This window comes from Quercus suber, unplaced genomic scaffold, assembly GCF_002906115.3.
Source record: "Quercus suber isolate HL8 unplaced genomic scaffold, Cork oak 2.0 scaffold_209, whole genome shotgun sequence".
NCBI classification, from domain to species: Eukaryota; Viridiplantae; Streptophyta; class Magnoliopsida; order Fagales; family Fagaceae; genus Quercus; species Quercus suber.
Window position 1 is genome coordinate 1101831 of NW_027069667.1, and position 15770 is coordinate 1117600.

The 15770-nt window shown below is 33.4% G+C and overlaps 1 protein-coding gene across 1 annotated transcript; it reads left to right on the forward strand.

The window, feature by feature from the left end:
- Positions 1-331: 331 nt before the first annotated feature.
- On the forward strand, positions 332-1650 carry LOC136070096 (ABC transporter B family member 21-like). Its single transcript, XM_065779478.1, is given in 4 exon segments — positions 332-613; positions 718-1011; positions 1158-1329; positions 1332-1650. Coding segments are annotated over 4 exon segments (894 nt in total). The 5' UTR covers positions 332-367; the 3' UTR covers positions 1514-1650.
- Positions 1651-15770: the final 14120 nt, after the last annotated feature.

Consider the following 15770-nt stretch of genomic DNA (forward strand, 5'->3'; position numbering starts at 1 on the left):
TATGATATGAGATATGTATATATGGTTGCTTTTTGAAAGAATGATGGATCTGATGTGGGAGATATCAAAGAAAATGTGAAGGTCCTATGAAGACAGGGATAGGCAAGGCCTGATTAGTGGAATGGGATTTGGGTTATCTTTCTTCTTATTATTTTCTGTCTACGCAACTAGTTTCTATGCCGGAGCTCGACTTGTTGAGGCCGGCAAAACAACATTCTCAGACGTTTTCCGGGTAAATATTCCTCCCATGTTTTTCATAGTTTTTTTAGAAGAAATTTGGTAACTTCCAGAGACTGGTGAAATTTACTCATACAAAATTAACTTTGAAATTTTGTATGTATGCTGTACAGGTTTTTTTTCCTTAACCATGGCAGCAATTGGAATTTCTCAAACAAGCTCCTTTGCTCCTGATTCTAGCAAAGCCAAGAACGCCGCTGCTTCCATATTTGCAATATTAGATCGGAAGTCAAAGATAGACCCAAGTGAGGAGTCTGGCATGAAATTGGATGATGTCAAGGGTGAAATTGAGCTTCGTCATGTAAGCTTTAAGTATCCTTCTAGACCAGATATTCAGATTTTCCGAGACCTCAACTTAAAAATTCATTCTGGCAAGGTAAAGTTTAATTATAGGATTGTATCTAAACTTCCATTTCCTTTTCGCAAGGAGCATTTCATTTAAAACGTACTGATCAAGTTATTGTTCTAAACATCTTTCAGACGGTTGCCCTTGTCGGAGAAAGTGGTTGTGGAAAATCAACAGTGATCTCACTTTTACAAAGATTTTATGATCCTGATTCAGGCCATATAACACTGGATGAAATTGAAATTCAAAAGTTCCAACTCAAATGGTTGAGGCAGCAAATGGGGCTTGTGAGCCAAGAACCAATTTTGTTCAATGACACTATCCGTGCCAACATTGCATATGGAAAGGAAGGAGATGCAACTGAGGCAGAAATTATATCTGCATCAGAGTTGGCCAATGCCCACAAATTCATTAGTAGCTTACAACAGGTTTGAGCAATACAAATCATTTTTCAAAACCCATCTCATTTTCATTCACAAACCAAGTCCCTCTATTAAGACACTTATGGTGGATAGCATTAACTTGCACGTGCTTTAATCCTTGTCTCACAAGTTTGCAAAATTGCAAAATGCAGGGTTATGATACCATGGTAGGTGAACGAGGAGTCCAGTTATCGGGTGGGCAAAAGCAACGTGTCGCCATTGCACGTGCCATAGTTAAAAGTCCAAAAATATTACTATTAGATGAAGCTACTAGTGCACTAGATGCCGAGTCTGAGAAAATTGTTCAAGATGCATTAGACCGAGTCAGGTTAACCGGACTACAATTGTTGTGGCTCATCGATTATCCACAATCAAGAATGCTGATCTAATAGCAGTTGTTAAAAATGGAATAATCGTGGAGAAAGGAAAGCATGAAACTTTGATTAATATCAAGGATGGATTTTATGCCTCCTTAGTGGCACTTCACACTAGTGCTTCAACCATTTGAATTATTTTCTGATTTTACTCTTCTCTTACGAGAAAGTCATGCAAAATTTTAATTTTCAATGTAACATTTTTGTAACTAAATGTATCATACACTATCATGCATTTTAAATTGTATTTTGAAAAATCAAGTTAGTACAATTTTTATTTTGAGTGAAAAATGAGATTTTTATTTTTTATTTGAGAGAGAGAGAGGAGTGGAGATAATATCGGTTATTAGAATGGGTTGACAACCATTTATTATCTGTTTTAGGTTTAAAAAGATATCATTTGATTTCCAATCATACGATACGTGAAGTATTATGAAGTTTGGTAGGAGATGATATCTAGAAAAGATTACAACTAAAAATCAAAATATTCCTTCATTTAGGTAAACCCTATCTTAAATTTTAAACAGATCTTTATTTAAAACTGAAAAAAATGAAAGCAAGCTGATCTGACAAAACTCTCACATCTTCCTCCACTCCTAATCACAAAAGATGAAGAGAGTTTTTATCTTCACTTGCTTTTTTGTTTACATCATTTCTAATAGCAAGTTTTGACCTTTCACCCTCAGTTTTTAAACAATATTTCACCCTCACACATTTCAGTTTTTAAATAACATTTCACACATTTCTACACATTTTTTTAACCCACATGTATTTCCACAAATGTTTTCAAATAACAATTTTCAGTTTTTAAACACATATACAAACGGGCCTAAGAGCTTAATAATGATGCTCACGTTTTTTTTTTTTTTGTTATAAAAATTAATTTTTTGAGATTTTTTTTTTTGTATGTTAGAAAAATGCAATTTCCTTACTATCATTCAAGGCATTTTTTTTTTTTTAATAAAAAGATATGAGCTGCAATTGATTTTTCAAATAAAGAAATAAATCAACAGTGAAAGTTAGTAATATTTTATTAATGAACTTTTAGAGAAAAATAAAAATAATAATAACAAAAGTTGTATTTGGTTTACAAAAATTAGCTCGTCAATCCCTCTCTCTTTGGAATGCATTGTGGCTATAATGTTTTGATTGTGTGTAATTAACTCTCTTTTGAAGAATGAAATTAAAATAAATAAAAATTATAATATTTTTGAAACAGTGTTTCCAAATTCTTAAATTATATTATTATTATTTTCATATTTGATATTAAATTGTCATTATCAAGTTCATTAGTTTAAGCAAAATTACTAATGAATATGATGTCCCCGTTAAAGCTCCAATGACTCCTTCAAAACCATCATTACCAGCTCCAAAATCATCAGCAAAGGTACTCCAGTGACACCAAGTTCCAAGACTCCATCCCCAACATCCTCAAGCAGTACTGGAGGGGGAGTTCCAGCCCCATCTCCATTATCACACTCTGGAACCTATTCTACAACTGTTTCATTCGGTGTTCTTGTTAGTATGCTTATAACAGGGTGTTCATCAAACTGCATAAATTGCACCAAAACTGCCCGCAAAATGGCATAACCGTACTGCACTGCAAGTAACAATGTACACACACCGCACCACATGGTGCAATGTGGTTGCGGTTTTATAATAAGAAAACCGCACAAACTGCACCGCACCGCACCCTCTCTATATATTAATATATTTATTTATTTTTAATATTAAATATATTATTAATAGTTTAATAACCCTAATTTTTTTTAAAAAAAAAGTTTAATAATCCTAACAAGTGTTGACTAGAAAAGCCGACCCAAAATAAAGAAAAACTAGTTCAACAATTTAAAACTTGCCCCAAAAAAAAGGAAAAAATTAGTTTTGGGCTGGGTAGGAAAAGCCCAAAATTTGAAAAATATACAGACTTCAAACTGTATCTTATACATAGCACTGCACATGTGACCGCAAATATAAAGTGCAGTGCGGTTATGGTTTTAGCTAAATTCTAAATCACACCATTCTGCATCGCACCGCACATACGACCGTAAAAATAAAGTGCGGTGCAGTTATGGTTTTAGTTAAACCACACCACAAAGTGCGGTGCTAAAAATGGCCCAAAACTGCACCACACCGTGAGTACTACTACTTATTGCTTTATTAGTGGCTTAGGATATGGTAAAAATAAAAAAATTACTTTCATTAGTGGTTTAGGATATGGTAAAAAAAAAAAATTAATTTCTTTGGTGGTTTAGAATAAGGTAAAATTTTATTATCATTTTAGGACGCTATGTTTTTTGTGCTTGAAGATTTACTTTTTTCAAATTCTCTAAATAATTTTTGGTGTTTGGCTTATTCCAATTTCTATACTAATATTTGGTATTTTTATTATTATTTAGTCTTTAGTTTATAGATTGATTGAAATCATGGGGGTGTGATTATTTATTTGCTTATAATTTTATAGAGAAGCTAAGCTGATTTAGACTATTGATATTATCATTTCCAGGATAAGTCAGGTTGAAGCAGACACTGACAGAAACTAAATCAGCAGGAAGCTAAGATGTCAATCAAGCCCTCGTTTTTACTCCACCAGAAGAAACAAAAGAAGAGACAAAAATTGTTTCTAATCATTCAGCATACAGTTAGAGAATGTAGTCAAATTAATCACAGCCAATGCAAATTCGGTATCTTTACAATCTTGATCACACCAAAATAGTATCAAATTTTCTTCTGCAAAGGCTCCCCATGAAGTGCAAACATATAACAAAGATGAGAGAGAGAGAGAGAGAGAGAGAGAGAGGAGGTTTATTATAGTCTGCAGCTTGTAATAACAGTTTTTGTAACTTGTTAGTAGCATATATTCTTTGGTTCTGAAGAAAATGTTATTCATCCAAAAAAATTCCAACTTCAAAAGGGTGCCCATGAAGCATGATGGGTCCAAAAAAGGGAACAAACAAAGTAGAATGAACCAACTTTGTTATGCTTTGGCAGGATCAGATCTCTGCAACCCCATGGCTTCCATCTAAAACCTCTGATAATTCTGAACTTTCCAATCAAGACAACCACAAGCATTTCATTCAATCATCATAGTTATATCATGGTAGAGCATTTAATGAACAAAAGTACAAAAACCCATCCGACAAATGAGGTATTGAGAAAGATAAATTGCCTAGGAAGACAAAAAAAAAAAAAAGAGTACCTTAAAAATGACCAGTGTCTGAGATCGACAAGTGCTACCTTAGTTCACTTTTAAGGAACGTCTGTTTTTATTTAGCTGTTCAAGTACATATATATCTAAACAGTTTCCATATATATATATATATGCACTTTGTCAAAAGCGCCAAATATCCTGCTTGTCAAACAATTTAGAATTTTTTTTTTTTTTTAGTTATTCTTTCTTGAGTATTGTTTATTTCTTCGTTTTCTTCAAATATTAAGTTAGTGAAGTACATATAGATTCTTGGAGAACGCTGAAAAGGCAACTAATCCTACTGGCTTGTGTTTTTTTTTATTCTTTTTTTTTTTTTTTTGAGAAGATTTTTTTATTCTTTTTTATAACGAAAAACGAAAGACAACTTTTTTTTTAATAAAGATATTTAACGAAAGACAACTTTGAAACGCCTCTTAATTTGAGATTTGGCCAACCGTCACTCTTCCAGAAATGACTATAAAATATTAGACCCACTGTTCTTAGTTTCTTACTCAATAAGAAAAACAGTATTTCATCAAAAAATAATAATAATAATAAATAAGCAAAACAGTAAATCTTGTATACAAGGTAAACATAAGGACTAATAATGTAGTTTTGCCCAATTCTAACTTAGGTTTTTTTTATTTTTTTTATTTTTTAAGTTATGCATTTGAATTTAATTCGAGATTAATCTCAATCTTTCGCTTTCTCTTCTTTTCTTTTCTTTTTCTTTTTCCTTTTCCTTTATTCTTTATTCCTTTTCTCTTTTATAAGGAAAATCTATGTTAAGCTTTATTTAGTTATCTCACTAACTTAAAATTTCAAGAATAATTTTAAAGAATGAAATACTATATATACTACCTTAAAAAACCGAGGTGATTAATGGTAAAATTTGTTTAGATGGACCACAATAGAACACTTGTTCAAAATATTAGTATTTTTCTGCAAACGTTTTCTACTTAGAAAAATACAATATGCAGATTTTTTTTTTAATGATATTTTTTTATAGTTGTTGAGATAATACAGTGAGATCAGTGCAATAAAAGAAATGTGATAATTTTATTCTAATTACATTTTGTCGTGTCACCGTTGCAAGATAGTTGTGAAAAATTTTGTCATCTTATATTATTCTAAGGAACAATTGTAAAAAATTTTGTCAGCTTATATTATGATAAGGAAATGCCAGGTTCATGTATAGCAAAAAGGATGCACCCATGATCCCACATGATTTTCATTGAGTTGTTTGACATTAGACCTAAAAGATTGGAATCTTTTGACATAGCAATTAGAAATTTCTTTGTAGTTGGACAAGAAAGTATTTTATGAGACCAAATATTATTTTAGTGTCTATATTTTAAATCACTATTACTTTAATCTCTATATTTTAGTAATAGTCAATTTAATTCATATTATTTTTAGGTTATAATTAGAATTTATTAGACAGTAGGTATTACCTATTAAGTACATGTACATTGTACTTCGGCCCAGTACTTTAATTTTCTTTTAAACAAAATTAAAAGGAATTTAATTAAAGAACAAGAAGACATTGGCTCAAACCCCTTCTTGGCATCACACGCACACGCTGATGTTCTAACAATAAAATAATGTTCAACCTTCATATGGATAAGGATAACTCTACACTCCCATTTCACAGCAAATCAAATCAATATTACTAGTCGGAAAATCGTATAATGTACGGGAAAAATTTAATATAATATTATTTTTTTTAAATATAAAATTTAATAAATATGATAGTAATTAATTGACATTTATTATTATGTTAATATATAAAACTGTATATGGTTTCTAGTATTATCCAGCAAATGCAAGTGTTTATATGAACTTATATAGTATATTATTTAAAGAAAATATAAGAACTTTTATTAAAATCATTGACTTTTTGAATCGAATCAATTCATGCCTTAATAAGTCTCTATAAACTAACAAATATTCATATAGGTTGTGACTGCAACTTAATTATATAAAACACCAAAAATCATTCCATGCGAAACAATAATACTTCTGTTGTAAGTTTCTAAAAAAAAAAAAAAACTTCTAATAAATTGATAATTGTGAAATTTGGTGTAGTTTGTTCTACACTCCCACCAAAACACACAAAAAATAACAGTGAAATCTATATATATATATATATATATATAAGTTAAAGTATATCATTTATTGTTGTTACGCTTTTTTTGAGCCACATTCGCAACTATGTCATTATTTTATTTTTATTAATACTAATTTTATTTGATTTCCCATCTTTATTTCTTCTCTCAAAAAAAAAAAAAAAAAAAACTCTTTCACAGTTTTCACTTCAACTTCCATAACACTTATAACTCTCTATCTCTATTGTTTTCAACTTCCCATGTAAGCTCTTTAAATCTGAAAACTTTCCATCTCCTCCTTTCTTGCCTCTTCCTCTACTCATTAAATCCAACCAGTTCATACATGTTCAGTTGCCATTGCCCTATAAATCAAAAAAGATAAAATCAAATAGAAGATATATAAATCGTTAGACATCCTTTGTCTCTCTTAACCAAAGAGGAATGATTTTAAATTTAACTCCTGCTAGTATAAAGCTCATTTCAGAACTACAAGCCTATATTCTTGAATGAGGATATCGCTCTGTTCCTTAAAACCATGTGGTATGTCAAGCATGTTTTATATATCAGAGTGTTAATTATGTGTGATTTTTGTTTTTTTTTTTGTTTTTCTTTTTTATATCTCTTTTACAATGAAATACTGCCAAAAAGGTGGTTTGCTCTCACTTTCAATGCTGAAGATGGCCATTTCATGTAGAAGTACAAATAGGAAGAGCAAATATTGAAGAATATTATTATGTTAGTAAACTTCATTCAAAAATGGGTTTTCAACACTCATAAAAAGCCAAATGCCCTATAGCTAAATTGGCACATCTCCATGTACAAAGTGCTTAAGGGTCTAGGAGGGAAAGGGTTCGAGCTGCGAGGTTAGCAGCATATTGTAATTATTTCTCAAAAAAAAAAAAAAAAAAGCCCTCATAAAAATTCCTAAGGTGTGTTTCATTGGATTTATTGTAGCAATGAAGATAGTAAAAAGAATATTAGGCAATGATAATTTTGATTTAGTATCATCTTCTCTATTAACATGTTAGTACCTCACTTTTGCAACCATTGATGTACTAAGAATCCGATTCCATAAAAAAGTTATATTATCCTAAAAATGAGAGCCCAAATTCTTCACCAATCAATTCCAATGAAAAGAAAACAAAAACCCAATATTTGATAATAATAAAAATTCAAATGTTCTAGCAATTGTGGGGTTTTTTTTTTTTTTCATTACCACCTGGATTTTAGAAGTTGAAATAAAGATCAAAGATTTGCATAATGTATACTTCATATTAGGATGCATCGCACCAAAAATTGACAAGATTTATAATGTACTTATACTACAATTAATCTTCATATGAGCAAAGCTTTTGACCGTGTTGAATGGGGATTCATTGAAGCAATTATGGAAAAACTTGGGTTTCATAGGAGGTGGATCAGCCTAATCATGCATTGTATTACTACGGTCACCTACTCGGTTCTCATTAATGGCAAGGCTTATGGCTGTATCAGTCCCACTAGGGGCCTAAGGCAGGGGGACCCTCTCTCCCCCTATCTATTTATTCTCTGTGCTGAGGGTCTCTCCTCTCTCATTACTTGGGCTGCCCAAAACCAGGAGCTAAATGGTATTTCTATTAGCCGGGGATGTCCTCAAGTAAGCCACCTATTCTTCGCCGATGATAGCCTGCTCTTTTGCCGTGCAAACAGCCAAGAATGCCGCAAGCTTATTGAGATTCTGGCCATGTATGAAGCTGCATCGGGTCAAAAAATAAATACGGAAAAATCTTCCGTTTTTTTCAACCTCAATGCATCTCAAGAGACCAAGGAGGTGGTTTTTGACATTCTTGGCCCAATGCAAGACTCTAGGCACTCCAAGTATCTTGGTCTCCCATCCATCATTGGAAAGTCCAAAAATGAGGTTTTTGCGGATGTCAAGGAGAAGGTGGGGAAAAAACTTTCAGGGTGGAAGGAAAAAATGCTATCTATGGGTGGAAAAGAGGTTCTTATCGAAGCAGTTGCTCAAGCCGTGCCCACATATACTATGAGCTGTTTTCTTCTCCCAAAGGGCCTATGTGATGATCTTGAAAGCATGGAACGCAACTTTTGGTGGGGGCAGCGGCAACAAGAGAAGAAAATTGCTTGGGTTGCTTGGAAAAAGATGTGCAACTCCAAATCTCAAGGGGGTATGGGTTTCCGAAATCTTCATGCTTTTAATTTGGCCATGCTAGCTAAGCAAGCATGGAGAATTTTCACTAGACCGGACTCTTTGATTTCAAAAATTTACAAGGCAAGATATTTCCCTTTTTCGGATGTTATCAATGCTCAATTGGGCTGCAATCCCTCCTATGCTTGGCGTAGTATCCATAGTAGTCTTGAAGTTATTAGGAGAGGCACAAGGTGGCGTGTTGGAAATGGCAAAACGATTCATATTTGGGAGGACAAATGGCTCCCTACACCGACCACCTATAAGACAATCAGCCCGCCTTGCTTTTTTGATGACTTCCCCATGGTATTTGCCCTCATTGATCTGGATACAAAAAGGTGGAAAGTTGACTTGGTTAAAAAAAATTTCCTCCCCTTTGAAGCGGATACCATTCTTCGCATTCCCCTTTGCTACTCCCTCCCAGATGACAAGCTTATTTGGTTGGGGAATACGAGGGGAGTTTTCACGGTTAGAAGCGCTTATTATGTGGCCCTCTCGCTGGTTGAGTCTTGCAATGGGGGTGAATCATCAACTGGTGACTCCCGGTCCTTACTATGGAAGAGGGTGTGGCATCTCAACCTACCTGAGAAGATTAGAATTTTTGCTTGGCGGGCTTGTATGGATGCCCTTCCTACGATACAGAACCTAAAGGTAAGGGGGGTCAATACTGATGGTTTTTGTCCTTTATGTGGCCAAGGTCCTGAAAATACGTTGCATGCCCTCTTTAATTGTGACTGCTCAAAGCTGGTTTGGAATTTCTGGGTTGGAAAACCTGCTTTTTTGGATGGTGGGGCTTTGGACGTTACTGATGTGGCTCTTCATGTAATTCGAAATAGCCTTCCAAAGGATCTAGAAACCCTTTTTGTCACTGCCTGGTACATTTGGTTCAACCGAAATCAGGTGGTGCACGAATCCATCTCCACTCCTCCTGGTCAAATTTGGGACTCGGCTTTGCGACTTGCTAAGGATTTTAAGGGTGCTTTAACTCCATCTAGCTCCCTGTATGGTGTCTGTGCCTCCCGATGGTCTCTTCCTCCGCCGGGTTTCCATAAAGTTTGCGTTGACGGTGCTACCTATCCTGATGGCTCAAATTCATGTATTGGAGTCATCATTCGTGACTCAACTGGGCTTGTCACTGCGGCTTTGAGCAAGCCTCTGTCAGCCCCCTACTCCCCTGAAATTACTGAAGTTCTTGCTTTGGAGAACGGTGTAAACTTGGCACATGAAATGAAGATTACCCGGGTAATTTTTGAATCTGACTCCCTTGCAACGGTGCAAGCTGTGGTTTCTATGGAAGATGGTGGTCCGCTTGGCCATATCTTTGAAAGAATCCGCAGCTCTCTACTTCCTTTCTGCAGCTGGCGTCTTCAACACCTGAAACGGGATCACAACAGAGCAGCCCACGAGCTCGCCCAATTGGCCAAATCAGCTGGTTCTGCTCAAGTCTGGAGAGGAACCTCACCTCCGCTGCCACTTTCTATTCTTTTTCCAGACCCCACGTAGACTTGAAAATGTTGTCTTTGTGCTCTCCTCTGATGTAATGCCTTTTTAGGCTCTTATATTTCATGAATGAAGGTACTCTTTTCAAAAAAAAATCTTTGCCAAAACAGAATAAACTATCTAAAAATTGTGACTCTAATAATAATAATGATAATAATCAAAGTCATTTCTAAAATGGTTCACTGAATATAAGAATGACTCCTTTTTGCCTATAGATAAAACAAACGTCGGACTATGTTAAGTGAAAATCAATTAGGCTCCTCTATTATATTAGAGAAAAAAACGTTTTAGGTTTTAATTATTTTTTATTAATTATTATCAATAAATATCAATAATCATTCTAATGATAATTACAATCTTACTCACCTAGCACTTTACATCTTTAATATTTATGAGGATTTGTAGTAAGTACTTGTGGAAAACCAAAATAATAATAATAAGAGAGAATTGGCCTTATTGCTAGGAACACAATTTTTATCTCAACCTTTTTCACAAGGTGAGTAACTCACTAAATTGTCACTTTCATTCGCCACGACTCTCCATGTTCTAGCAATTGTGGGGTTTTTTTTTTTTTTCATTACCACCTGGATTTTAGAAGTTGAAATAAAGATCAAAGATTTGCATAATGTATACTTCATATTAGGATGCATTGCACCAAAAATTGACAAGATTTATAATATACTTATACTACAATTAATCTTCATTTTTACTACCACATCATCTTTGCCAAAACAGAATAAACTATCTAAAAATTGTGACTCTAATAATAATAATGATAATAATCAAAGTCATTTCTAAAATGGTTCACTGAATATAAGAATGACTCCTTTTTGCCTATAGATAAAACAAACGTCGGACTATGTTAAGTGAAAATCAATTAGGCTCCTCTATTATATTAGAGAAAAAAACGTTTTAGGTTTTAATTATTTTTTATTAATTATTATCAATAAATATCAATAATCATTCTAATGATAATTACAATCTTACTCACCTAGCACTTTACATCTTTAATATTTATGAGGATTTGTAGTAAGTACTTGTGGAAAACCAAAATAATAATAATAAGAGAGAATTGGCCTTATTGCTAGGAACACAATTTTTATCTCAACCTTTTTCACAAGGTGAGTAACTCACTAAATTGTCACTTTCATTCGCCACGACTCTCCAATGGTGTGAACTCACAATGGTTGCAAATGAAGGGCGATGGGGACAGAAACACAGTTTCAAAACGAGAGAACTGTTTGTTAGCTTAAAAGTTAACTGTTGAGTTTTGACCGCGGGAGAAGTTGAGTCATATTTGGAGGTGCATAACAATCTTCTAGATAATCCTCACCAACACCAACACCATAATTCATAAGTATCACGCAATTATGTCCTTCAATTGATCAGCAGCATTTAAAAAAAAAAATGCATGTGAGATTTACGGAACATGTACGAAATAACTATTAAGAAGGACAAGATTGATGGCTACATGGAGGTCATTTACAAACAGCATCGTCACACTCATAATAAGTAACACATATAATGGTCATATATATATATATATATTGTGGATGTGTGTTTGATTCCAACCATGCAACCACCCATGATGTAAAATGAAGAATGACACGACCCAAAAACTTAAAACTTGTCTTTGACTTGTGTTGCTGCTTTCGTTAATGGGGGGCCAACAGAAACCCATGCGTCAATGGTGAATACTAAATAGGCATCTTCCTCTTTGGTCTTTTTTTCTTGTCAAGCAAGATAATAATGCAGCTTTAAGTAAACAACAAGAAGATGGTCATACTCATCACATGTATTCTATAATAAAAATAAATACGTAGTACCAAATGAAACTTCACAATAATTACTTGGGTGTTTGAGAATTGAGAAGGACAATTATAATGTGAATTGGTTAGAGTTGCGTTTTTGTTTGTTTGTTCTATATATAATATATATGTGTCAGGTTCATGGATAAGAGTTTATTATTCTTCATTGTGTCACCTCATTTTTTTTTTTTTTTTTTAAATTAATATTATGCGGGGACCAAATCCTTAAAATGCTTAAAGAAAAGCTTCATGTTGCTCAGAATCGTACAGGGAAATTTCGCTAACGTTTCGATGATCAGGTTGTGATTTTGACGTTGGAGACATCTGGATATTCCGTAGGGCTATCAAACTTAATTTGATCTTTCTTCTAGACTTTCTAATTCATTTTATATTTTCTTGTTTCATGCCTTAAAAAGAAGTTATGGTCTGTTTGGATTGAGGAAAAAAGGAGAAGAGAGATGTAGTAAAGTAAAGTTGATAAAAAATTAAGCTAATTTTCATCTAACTCTATTCTACTCGGTGACGACTTTATTAACCCTTGACTTAAGGAATTCTTTCTTTTTAACATAGAAATATATTTAAAGTTAACCACCCTAAATTGGAAATTTGAACCCCCTAAGAGAACAAATTAATTCAACACCAACAATTATCTTGACATTTTCAAACAAAAAGGAAAAAAAAAAAATCCAACAACAAACCAATTTGATCTAAAATCTGATAATTAAAAAAAAAATAGCAAGCCCAACAACAAAAATTAGTAATTTATTAATCTTAAATATAAAATATTAAATATTAAATGGGTAGTAAAGTGTAAATAACTAACGACACTAAAAGACAATTAAATGTAAGGAAATGGAATTGGGAATTGGGAAGTGATGACAATTTTTATTTTATTTTAATGATTTTATTATTGTGTTAAATTCTTAATAGAGCAATGCAGAAGACACACATAAACATTATTTTTAATGATGAGTTATAAAGACTAATAAGTTGTCAAAGTTGAGTTGAATTATTAAATAAAATAATTGAAAAGAGTAAAGACCAAAACTAGTAAATAATAATTTAAAAATATTCTAAGTAATAATAATTAAAATTTACTTAACAATAATAATTAATAACTTTATTGTATTAAACGACAATAGATAATTTCCAAATTTTAATTTTAGCAAAACTAATCTTTAATATACTAAGAAACAATATGTTGAATGAACTTATATTTGTCGGGGACGTTTTGCGATAAAGGCCGAGATTGTAGCAATGAACCCAAAACTCCCCTTGGGTTCGTTAAATTCGTTAGTTATTTGGAGAGCCAAGCCCAAAATTCGCAATGTAAGGCACACAAAGGCTAATTAAATATTAAATATTAAATGGGTAGTAAAGTGTAAATAACTAACGACACTAAAAGACAATTAAATGTAAGGAAATGGAATTGGGAATTGGGAAGTGATGACAATTTTTATTTTATTTTAATGATTTTATTATTGTGTTAAATTCTTAATAGAGCAATGCAGAAGACACACATAAACATTATTTTTAATGATGAGTTATAAAGACTAATAAGTTGTCAAAGTTGAGTTGAATTATTAAATAAAATAATTGAAAAGAGTAAAGACCAAAACTAGTAAATAATAATTTAAAAATATTCTAAGTAATAATAATTAAAATTTACTTAACAATAATAATTAATAACTTTATTGTATTAAACGACAATAGATAATTTCCAAATTTTAATTTTAGCAAAACTAATCTTTAATATACTAAGAAACAATATGTTGAATGAACTTATATTTGTCGGGGACGTTTTGCGATAAAGGCCGAGATTGTAGCAATGAACCCAAAACTCCCCTTGGGTTCGTTAAATTCGTTAGTTATTTGGAGAGCCAAGCCCAAAATTCGCAATGTAAGGCACACAAAGGCTAATAGTGCTTTATGGAAAGAGAGAACAACACAAAAATGAAAACTCAAAAAAGTGCAAAAATTATATATTCATAAGTCAAAAATTTTAGCCCACAGTCACACAAAGGAAGAAATTAATGGAGGTCCTGAGCAAGAGAGGGAGAGTTCCCCTATATCAATATTTTCACCCCCAGGCCTTCAAATCGTCCATACACTAAGGTAGCTGACTGGGCTCTTGTGTCAAAGTTTTGGGTTTTTTGTAGGGAAATATGTTGGTTTTCTTGTGGGTTGGTGATGTATATTTATATCAAGCTCTAAGGGATGCTTGTGACCAGTTTTTAGGTGGGAGGAAGGCCTTGGACCTTTCAGATGCTATTTCTATGACTTGGTGTATTATGATTTATGCTTAGGGAAAGATTTGGTTGCTTTTTGCATGATTTTGGAAACAAAATTGGTTCCTCTTTATAGTTGCTATCTCTGGTCTTTGTAGGCCTTGTAAGACTACATTTGGGTGGCTGAGTGGGCTAGGTTGCTCAGCCTTTTTCTTAGAGTCAGCTGCCTTGGTGTGAGAAAATAGAGCTGGGCTGAAAATTAGGGGCACAGTCACACAGAGCATAGAGTCAAATCTGAGGTGGAAATTTTTGGCATTGGACCTCCTTCATGGGCCCTAGATGCCCCCAGCGTCCCTAACCCACTTCGCGGCATGTACAGGCTGGGCCTATGTAAAATGTCCAATGGGAACTAACCCACACCCGCCAAAACCATTCCTACTCAATTCCCCAACCATTCGCGTGGGCTTGGGGCCATGTAACAGAGCAGAATACATTGACAAAAATACATTAGTCTAACTCGCTAAGCAATTAGGCTTAGTCATTCCGTTGAACCATAAAATTTGTCACGAAAATGACCGTTAACATTAGCCACCCTCACACGAGTCACGCTTGCGGCATGCGTGTGAGCTTCACGGAATTTTCGTAAGCTTTGAGCACTTGACGAAGCATAGTATGGGCCCACACCTGATGTTAGCATGGCCCATTAAATCTTCACACTTTGCACAGACTAGTACATTGTTTGTGCTTCTCTTCTTTTTCTAAAATCCCCTTTCCTTGTCTCATGGTGTTGCTGCCATCATTGTTATTGTCTTATACATATTTTTGTCTTACTCTCCTTCCCTTTTATTTCACGCCTTTTCCTTTGCTTTTTGGTCTTCATTTTTTCTTCTTTTCTTCAAGTAACAGGTATGTCAAAGTTGACTCTTTATGACTTTTGTCTTATACACATATATGTATAAATATGTATATATATATATATATATATTTACTTGTCTGGCTCTTCCCTTTCTTTTCACGCCTTTTTCCTTTGTTTCTAGTCTTCGTACTTCTTTTCTTTTGCTCTTTCTTCTTTTTTATTTTTTTTTTAGTCCACACCTTTTCCTTAGGTAAAAGGCGTGTCAACCTCAAGCCCACATAAAAGAGTTGCTTCCTCACCACTTGTTTATACCCACTAAAATCGGGTCCTTAGAAACAGAGACATAAACTTCTCAGCCTCTATTTTTTTTTTCTTTTTCATCGAATGGGTCTCCAGTCTCCACTTTGCTGTGTTGGGCACTTTGCTACTCCATTTGTTATATCCACTAATATCAGGTCCTTAGAAACAGAGACATAAACTTCTCAACCTCTTTTTTTTTTTTTTTTTTTTTTTTTC